Source organism: Leptopilina heterotoma, unplaced genomic scaffold (assembly GCF_015476425.1).
Source record: "Leptopilina heterotoma isolate Lh14 unplaced genomic scaffold, ASM1547642v1 Lhet_1520, whole genome shotgun sequence".
Classification (NCBI taxonomy): Eukaryota; Metazoa; Arthropoda; class Insecta; order Hymenoptera; family Figitidae; genus Leptopilina; species Leptopilina heterotoma.
The window spans coordinates 118,884-128,322 of record NW_025110869.1 but is presented as its reverse complement, the minus strand read 5'-3'; the positions used below and the strand labels follow the sequence as shown (position 1 = coordinate 128,322).

General features: G+C 31.2%; 1 protein-coding gene across 3 annotated transcripts; it reads left to right on the top strand.

Annotated features, from left to right (window-relative positions):
• Positions 1-3,985: 3,985 nt before the first annotated feature.
• LOC122498632 lies at positions 3,986-5,536 on the top strand. 3 transcript variants are annotated; one of them, XM_043606451.1, is made up of 4 exons: positions 3,986-4,164; positions 4,250-4,417; positions 5,003-5,312; positions 5,400-5,536. In XM_043606451.1, exons 2-4 carry the CDS (start codon positions 4,255-4,257, stop codon positions 5,512-5,514), a joined length of 588 nt encoding a protein of 195 aa, XP_043462386.1. In that variant the 5' UTR covers positions 3,986-4,164; positions 4,250-4,254; the 3' UTR covers positions 5,515-5,536. The 3 variants fall into 3 exon arrangements, with proteins under 3 accessions (XP_043462386.1, XP_043462385.1, XP_043462387.1); XM_043606450.1 differs by having other exon boundaries at positions 3,986-4,417; XM_043606452.1 differs by having other exon boundaries at positions 3,986-4,921.
• Positions 5,537-9,439: the final 3,903 nt, after the last annotated feature.

Sequence of the window (9,439 nt, the reverse complement as noted above, 5' to 3'; positions counted from 1 at the left end):
GAAATTTGAAAAATTTGATTTTTCAAAATTTTGAAACTACCGTATTTTTTGTAGTTTTTAACGAAAATGTCTGGTTAACGAACTTAGCCTTCATTTTTACACCAAGTTTAAGTGTGTTGAATTTAAAAACGATCCGATAAGTTTTTCAAGAGTTATCGTGGGAACAACATATTACCGTCTACAGACGGACAGACAGACAGACAGACAGACACACAGACAGACGCACTCGCCGGACTATGTTTTTCGGACTCAGGGCACCTCAAAACGTAAAGATTTCATAAAATTAGCAAAAGTCAAAATTCGACCAAAACTAATACCTTATCATGTGATGATAATGTAAAAATCTTAAAATAACACTGAAAATCGAATTTTTTGAAAGGAATAAAAGTCAGTTAACTGATTTTGACATATTTTCACCCTAAAATACTCGAAAAACATAATTGTACACAAAAAAAGTCGTAATTTTCGGAAAAACCACTCTCTATTTATATTTTTTGTACGCTTTTTTGAAAAAAATTCAATTTCCGACTCCATTATCTCCGACATTATTGCATATGCGATTTTGCTACCAGAGACTTTTTTCTCGGTTTTGCATCATCTACAACTTTGCTTTTGACAACTTTTTGCTAAACCCTAAACTTTTCAAGTTATTTCCAAAAAACTAATTTTTATTACATTCTCATCACATGAGAAAGTATTAGTTTTGGTCGAAAATTGACTTTTGATAATTTTATGAAATCTTTACGTTTTGAGGTCCCCTGAACCCGAAAAACATGGTCCGGCGAGTCCGTCTGTCTGTGTGTCTGTATGTATGTATGTATGTATGTCCGTCTGTAGACCAAAATGTTGTTGACACAATAACTTTTAAAAATCTTATCTGATCGTTTTTAAATTTAACACACTTAAAGTTGGTGCAAAAATGAAGGTTAAGTTCGTTAACCAGCCATTTTCGTTAAAAACTACAAAAACTACGGTAGATTCAAAATTTTGAAAACTCAATTATTTCAATTTTTAGAATTTTTATCTTTATATTATTTTAGATTAGGAAAATACAAACAACTTTTCTTTACAATATTTTTTCATGAAAACTCAATTTTCGAAGTTATAGTCTCTTAAATGGTCAAAAAAACTAAAAAAATCTTAAAATAACACTGAAAATCGAATTTTTTAAAAGGAATAAAAGTCAGTTAACTGATTTTAACATATTCTCACCCTAAAATACTCGAAAAACATAATTGTACACAAAAAAGTCGTAATTTTCGGAAAAACCACTCTCTATTTATATTTTTTGTGCGCTTTTTTGAAAAAAATTCAATTTCCGACTCCATTATCTCCGACATTATTGCATATGCGATTTTGCTACCAGAGACTTTTTTCTCGGGTTTGCATCATCTACAACTTTGCTGTTGACAACTTTTTGCTAAACCCTAACCTTTTCGAGTTATTTCCAAAAAACTAATTTTTAATGCATTCTCATCACATGAGAAACTATTAGTTTTGGTCGAAATATGACTTTTGATAATTTTATGAAATCTTTACGTTTTGAGGTCCCCTGAACCCGAAAAACATGGTCCGGCGAGTCCGTCTGTCTGTGTGTCTGTATGTATGTATGTATGTATGTCCGTCTGTGGACCAAAATGTTGTTGACACAATAACTTTTAAAAATCTTATCTGATCGTTTTTAAATTTAACACACTTAAAGTTGGTGTAAAAATGAAGGTTAAGTTCATTAACCAGCCATTTTCGTTGAAAACTACAAAAACTACGGTAGTTTCAAAATTTTGAAAACTCAATTTTTTCAAATTTCAGAATTTTTAACTTTATATTATTTTAGATTAGGAAAATACAAACAACTTTTCTCTACAATATTTTTTCATGAAAACTCATTTTTCGAAGTTATAGTCTCTTAAATGGTCAAAAAAACTAAAAAAATCTTAAAATAACACTGAAAATCGAATTTTTTGAAAGGAATAAAAGTCAGTTAACTGATTTTGACATATTCTCACCCTAAAATACTCGAAAAACATAATTGTACACAAAAAAGTCGTAATTTTCGGAAAAACCACTCTCTATTTATATTTTTTGTGCGCTTTTTTGAAAAAAATTCAATATTCCGACTCCATTATCTCCGACATTATTGCATATGCGATTTTGCTCTTAAAGACTTTTTTTCTCGGGTTTGCATCATCTACAACTTTGCTGTTGACAGCTTTTTGCTAAACCCTAACCTTTTCGAGTTATTTCCAAAAAACTAATTTTTAATGCATTCTCATCACATGAGAAACTATTAGTTTTGGTCGAAATATGACTTTTGATAATTTTATGAAATCTTTACGTTTTGAGGTCCCCTCAACCCGAAAAACATGGTCCGGCGAGTCCGTCTGTCTGTCTGTCTGTATGTATGTATGTATGTATGTCCGTCTGTAGACCAAAATGTTGTTGACACAATAACTTTTAAAAATCTTATCTGATCGTTTTTAAATTAAACACACTTAAAGTTGGTGTAAAAATGAAGGTTAAGTTCGTTAACCAGCCATTTTTGTTGAAAACTACAAAAACTACGGTAGTTTCAAAATTTTGAAAACTCAATTTTTTCAAATTTCAGAATTTTTAACTTAATATTATTTTATGTTACGACCCGAGCTAAGGGTTAGTTCAATTACTAATTAATTAGTAAAATGGAGACAAGTTGCTGATTAGTCAAGTTGGTAAGACCTGACATTTATTTTTAGTGTGAATTCGTTTTGACTTTGAAAGAACTACGGGTTCTCGTTAAATAAACATATGCATATTCCCTTTTTATAACGTTTATTCATTAAACAATTTGAAGGTTAACAGAATTAATCTTACTTACGATTTTGAAGTTTGGCGATAATGAAATTACAGAATGAGCGGCAACCAGTTATGCGTTGTTGCGTTACAGGTTACAGGATTTTATGAGCTTTTCAGTTCGTTTCTTTTGACACTTTTAAGCACAAAAGAACAACTATTTGAACAATTATTTAACAACTCTAAGTGTTCTCTCACACACTGTACCTTAATACAAAAGAAAACTTGTTTTCTTAGTGTTTTGGAAAGAACTTGCACTAGTTTTATAAAATTAGAAAGAGAATATTAAATTGAATTGTTATACGACGAAAGTGTTATTGGTATTTCAATTAGTGCGATTTATTCCCTTACTAAAAGAACAAGTCTTCTTTAACACTGAATTTACTACTCAATTTCACGATCGAAGGGCCGACTCAACGATACCGTTCGGGCAGAAACACACCGGAGTATTTGACATCTTGACTGTAGAAAACAGGGGTTTATATAGTAGCTAATAGACTACTTGATTGGGGATGAGACGGTCAAAAAGCACGTTCCTGTGCTAAAATGTAGAAGTCACGTACCCACGCTAAAATGTAGAAAACACGTACGAGTTGGATCATCAATTATTCGATCATAGACAAGTAATATGACACTCGCTTTTATAATAATTTGTTTAAACATCTATATACTTAGTCATCTTTACATGCGCTCATAATTTTAAATCTAAGACTCTAGTGTCCAATTTAAGAAACTTCTTGTGCATACATTATTTGTCTTGCTTATGATAAGCAAGCGACAGTCGATTAATTACCATGGGTGTAGATAATGAATCGACCGCCGCCCACACAACACACATCTCTAGATCACGGTCGATCATTATATCAATTGTCTTAGATGGTAACTCGTTTTCGCAACTTACTAATTTATCTTGCAGGACTTCCATACTCATAGAATATACATATATATACACATATATATATATATTTATATATATCTATATATAGATATACATGCATTGAAATTACACATACACATGTTTACTTATTTTCATAATTTAGTTTTATTATGAATATAATTATAAATATAAATAATTAACTCATAATTTAATTTATATTTTATGTTATCATAATTATAACTTATTTGATTAAATAATAATAAAGTTATATCTCGGGATGTAACAGTCCTCCCTCCTTAGATTATTTATTGTCCCAATAAATTTTGTTTTTAACAGGAGCATGAAATATGAGTCTTAATCAAATTAGTGTGATATTTTTGTGTCTATGAAGGAGTGTAAAAGAGCTTGTGTAATGTTTTGTCTAGAGACGCGCTATGTAACTTATCTGTTCTTCTGAGGTAAGTAATTTTTGATCCTTTTGAACTTTGAAATCTTCCTTCATGTGTGGAATTTTTGTTGTTGTCATCATTTTTGATCACGTAGTCATCATGTCGGACCTCGAGAAGTGGTTTGACTTTGTGTGTCCATTAGTTTGTACTTGCATCTTCATCATGAGTGACCGTTGCTCTTCATCAGCTTCGACAATTATTTATGAAGATCATAAGGAAAGGGCAGTGTCAAGCAGCATGCCTTCTACTTCTTTTGTTCAAGGTGAGTAATCATTATTTGATAGGTGTAGTGACAGTTTGATAAGATGACAAGTGATAACTCTGTAGACATTATTGATTTAATAAATGATAATTCTGCAAGTGGTGCACAATTTGATGAATCCATTTTAGAATTTGATTTATCAGTTTTTAAAAATCCTTCGACTGAATCATCAGTTTCTGTAAATAACGTAGTTTGTGATACTTCTTCTGTTTCAAAATTAGTTAATCTTTCTCGTAGATTACGTCGTGTAGAAGAATTTCTAGGGATTTTTCATTTAGCTTTTTGGAAAGTAAAATCTGTTGATGCAGTAAAAACAATATTTACTATTTGTCGCGAACGTTTAAATTTAAGTGTCAAAGAAACTGATTTTGAAGTGATTCAGTCCTTAGAGCCTCGACGTGGTGGTGTTTTATTGAAATTATCGTCTTCAGTTTTAAGAGATACAATTTTGTCAAAAGAACATGAATTCTTACGAGAAGGTTTTCGTGTTGCCGTTGATTAATTGTGAATATTACACTTTACGATGATGACATAACATTTGCTAATTAGTAATTGTGTTATAATTTCTTTTTCGTTATATTTCAGATGAAAATAAGGATGGTGTTTTGGATAAAAATCCGCAGTTACAGGAATTTTTGAATAAGATCATGAACTTAACTGTGTCGATAATTCATGATCTACAGTTGAGTGAGAGTATTTACAGAAGAATGGAAGAGAAGCCAAAGAGGGGTCGTCCTCCTAAGGGATCGAATCATATTGCTGCTCCTGAGTTGAAAGAGATACGAAAGGATCAACTATTACGTCTCAGAGCTAATTCGATTCGAGAATCTCATGAACTATATAGATCAATTGCAATTTTTGCGGAAACTCCAAATGTTCCTCAGGATAATGAAAGGTAATTTTACTTTTGTTGTTTGTATTATCAAATTATAGTTTTTGTTTTTGTTCCCATTAATTTTTCTTAATCAAATTCTATTTTTAGTGTAGAGAATGAACGCCGCACTGGATGTTCTTGTGAGCTTGCGAGGCAACACTGCATTTGTTGTTTAACGATTCTGGATGCCTATCATTTTGAAGAGGGTGCTAATTCTCAATGATTTGTTTGAATTTACTTTTGTTTTGGGGTTTCTCCTTTTTTTTTTTTTTTTTTTTTTTGATATAATAATAATTATTGAGACAATAACAAAATTTAATTATTGTAAAATTTATAATGAATGTAATTGTAAACAATTATTTAATAAACAATTTATCATTACCCGTTGTTTCTTTCAATTGTTACTATTATATAAAAATTATTATTATTATTTATTTATTGATTTTTTTTTTTTTTTTGTTTTTTTTTTTGTTATAAATTAACGTAATTTGTAGATCTTGATAACATAAAATACAAATTTGAATTTTATCGCTTAATTTAAGTTGGATATATAGTCTCTTGTATAAGTTTCATATATCGTGACAATAGTTGAGTCAGCTTTTAGTTCGCTTCATTGATTTTGAAACGTAGCGCTGCGGATGTTTTGAGAGTTAAGATTATTATTGATACACGAGTAAGGAGACATTCGAATGGCGTGCAAGGTCGGTGCGCGTACAGGGTGCGCCGTAACGACGCGGACATAAGGAGAGACAGAGAGTACATGTCGTATGATCTCGCGCTACAGAGTCGATGCTGCGATCGATGTACGGGTGACGTCACAACAGACGGCGCGTACACAGTAGAACGTCTCGTTGTTGAATAGTCGGAGAGAGAGACAGAGTATGCACGTCGCCTCGTGTCTCGCGCTACAGAGTCGATACTGTGGTCGATGCACGGGTGACGTCAGGGCGGTGTGTAACATTAAGCTCTGTGCATGGTTGCAATTATTTATATATTTTTTGAAATTTTTGTGGGCAATCCTCCTTCCTTAAAATGACCGTTGTCCTCAATGGTTGACTAAACATGGGATTGGTTGTTTGATCGACGTCGTCGCATAGATATTACTTTATAGCAAATATATAGATTTTTAATAACTATTATTGCTAGTAACAATAGTAATAATTTAAATGCGACGGAAATGTAGTCCATTGCTTCTGAGATGGATCCAAGGATGGGAATATTCATCTGTGAAGTGAATTTTGCAATTAATATTTTGTATTTTTAAGTGATATTATATAGGGAATTTTGATTTTAAATTTTCTAGGGATTTTTAACGTTTATAGTTATATATTGATTTAAAGTATTTATTTGTTATTTATTTTGGATTTTACTGTTAATTATTGTTATTGTGATGTAATTTGTGGTATATTTATCATTAGTGGGTATTATCGATTAAGATCTCGAACAACGATATATCGATCGATATTATTTTTCGAGTTTCATAATAAAATTAATGTTTTTATCAATAGACTGTATTGACTATCGATTATTAATTTATTTTATTATTATTTACCTCATTTTAATGATATTTATTGAAAACTTTAAAAATAAAGAGGAAAGAAGAAGGCGACCTCCAAATCCCCTTCCTTCTTTTTCTCTCGTCTTTCTTTTTTGTTTCCTTTTTATTTATAATAATTTAATCAATACAGTATATTTGTTATGTGATTACTAGTTTAATATATATATATATATGTATATATAATGTGAGTAATATATTTTATTGGCTATTATAGTTTTGTTTCTTATTTGTTTATAATAATATGAATACCTTATTATTATTTAATTTATATGTTAGCTTAATTTTTAATTATTTTTCATATTATTATTTATTTAGATATATATATATATATATATATACACATTTATGGATTATTGGTAATATTATATTAGAGTTAAATTGCCATTCCGTGTCGTGATTTTTATGTTAAAAAAAGGCTTCTGGGGAATCCCAGTTTTCAGTAATAATTTGGGTGTTGTTTGGATTATCTATAGGTGTTCCTGGGATTTCCCAGAATTCGTCGATGTTAGGGGTGTTTTTATTGTCTGTAGGCAACAATTTTTTATTTCTTATTGGTCCCGTGCATCGAATTTTTGTGTGCCCCCTTAGAAAGCAAAACTCGCAGCAGTTAGTCCATTTATGAAGTTTAAGTTTTAACTTAGTAGGGTCTTCTGGTGTCATAACGTATGTCGGTCTTTGGTGATACGGTTCTTTTTCTTGTTCAGAAAAGTAATAAGTGTCGTCTAATAACTTTAAAATTTGTCTAGCAGTAGTGTGTTCTCCATCTTTTATCTTTCTTTCGTTTCTAGATCTAGCAACAAAAACATTATCATGATTTGTGTCTTTCACAGTGCATTTAATATTATATCGCCTATTGTTTGGGGGTCCAGATACGGATTCTACTGTATAAATCGGTTTTGTTAAATCGTATTCTGCTGTAAACTCTTCTAAAATTCCTTTTGGAAATTCAATCGAGTCGATGTTTCCTTTTGGAAATATGTTTTCATGGATGAGTTCTCCATTTAATGGAGGTGTTTTGAGGACCATTTCAGCCATCTAAAAACATAAAGTTGTGTTATTATACTTATTCGTAAGCAAGTTTTAGTTTGTCTATATGTTTTTGAAACCTTTGACCTTCATTTGTAATTAAAATTGCGGTATGTTTGTCTAAAATATCGACGATTTCGTATGGCCCGTGATAATAAGGTTCAAATTTGTTTTTCTTAACTTCTCTAAGGACATAAGCTTTATCTCCTACTCTTCCTAAAAAGGGCTTTACCTTTTTGTCGTAATTTTGTTTAGATTTATGCTTAGATTGTATGAGGTTTTTCGCGGCCAATGTTTTTATTTCTGTTAGTCTCGATATTAATTCTACTAAGTAGGAACCGTAAGTTTCGAGTTTTTCTTCTGAAGGAAATGAACTAGGGGTTCGCGCTGTTTTTCCGAAAATTAATTCGAAAGGAGTGAAATTCGTTGCTTCATGAACAGATGTGTTATAAGCAAACATACAAAAGGGTAATAATTTGTCCCAATCGTCGTAGTTTTCAGAATATTGTTTTAGAAAATCTACAAGGACTATATGGCTTCTTTCTAAGCTGCCGTTTGTTTGAGGTCTGTATCCTGAAGTTGTAACTTGTTGAACTCCAAAGATTTTAGATAGTTTTCTCATGAGTTTACTTATAAATCCTCCTCCTTTATCAGTTAAAATCGTCTTAGGGGCTCCATATTTGGAGTATAATTCTGCAGCTACAGCATGTGCTATTGTTGTAGTTGAAACATCAGGGATTGCTACTGCAATGCAATATTTCGATAAATGGTCTTGCATGGTAAGTATATGGCAATTACCATCAGGAGTTGTAGGAAGTTTTCCTACTGTATCCAAGGATACTTTGTCAAAGGCGTCCAGTGGAGTGTCCGTAATTAGCATTGGCTCTCTTGTTTTTACTCGAACAAGTTTTTGTTCTTGACAAGTTGGACATTTTCTTATGAATTCAGTTACTTGGTTCTTGAGTCCAGTCCAGAAGAACTTTTCACGTATTCTTCGATAGGTTTTTGTCACTCCTTTATGTCCTCCTATTTTGCTGTTATGGTATTCTTTAATTATTTCCTCTCGAATTTCTTCTTTTGGAATTGTAGCTTGACCATAACATATAGTGACTTTTATGGCGCTATTTTGGAAAATTGTATCTAATATTTGTAAAAATTCTCCTTTTATTAATTCGTCAGTCAGGTCATTTCTTCTGGAAATTCTAATCTCCTTTAAATTTTCGTTTTGAAGAATGGTTTTTAGTTTTTGTAATACATCAAGGACATCCTTCTTTATTAATGGATCAAAATGGTTGTGTTTCACTATTAAAGTGTAAATATTATACTGTCCTCGAGGAGTAATTAATATTTGTCCTTTTTGTGGGTTTTTTAATTTTATTTCTTGAGGATCAATTGCTCCGATGTCAATGAGTAATCTTCCTACAGGAGTTATAAATTCGCAATCGGCAGACAGGAAATGAGCGTAATTATTTCGATAGTAGGTTAGATTTTCTCTACAACTGTTTACGTTCGATGTTAAGGATTCTTTTATTTTGTATTTTATTTTTTGAATTTCTGGTGGAAT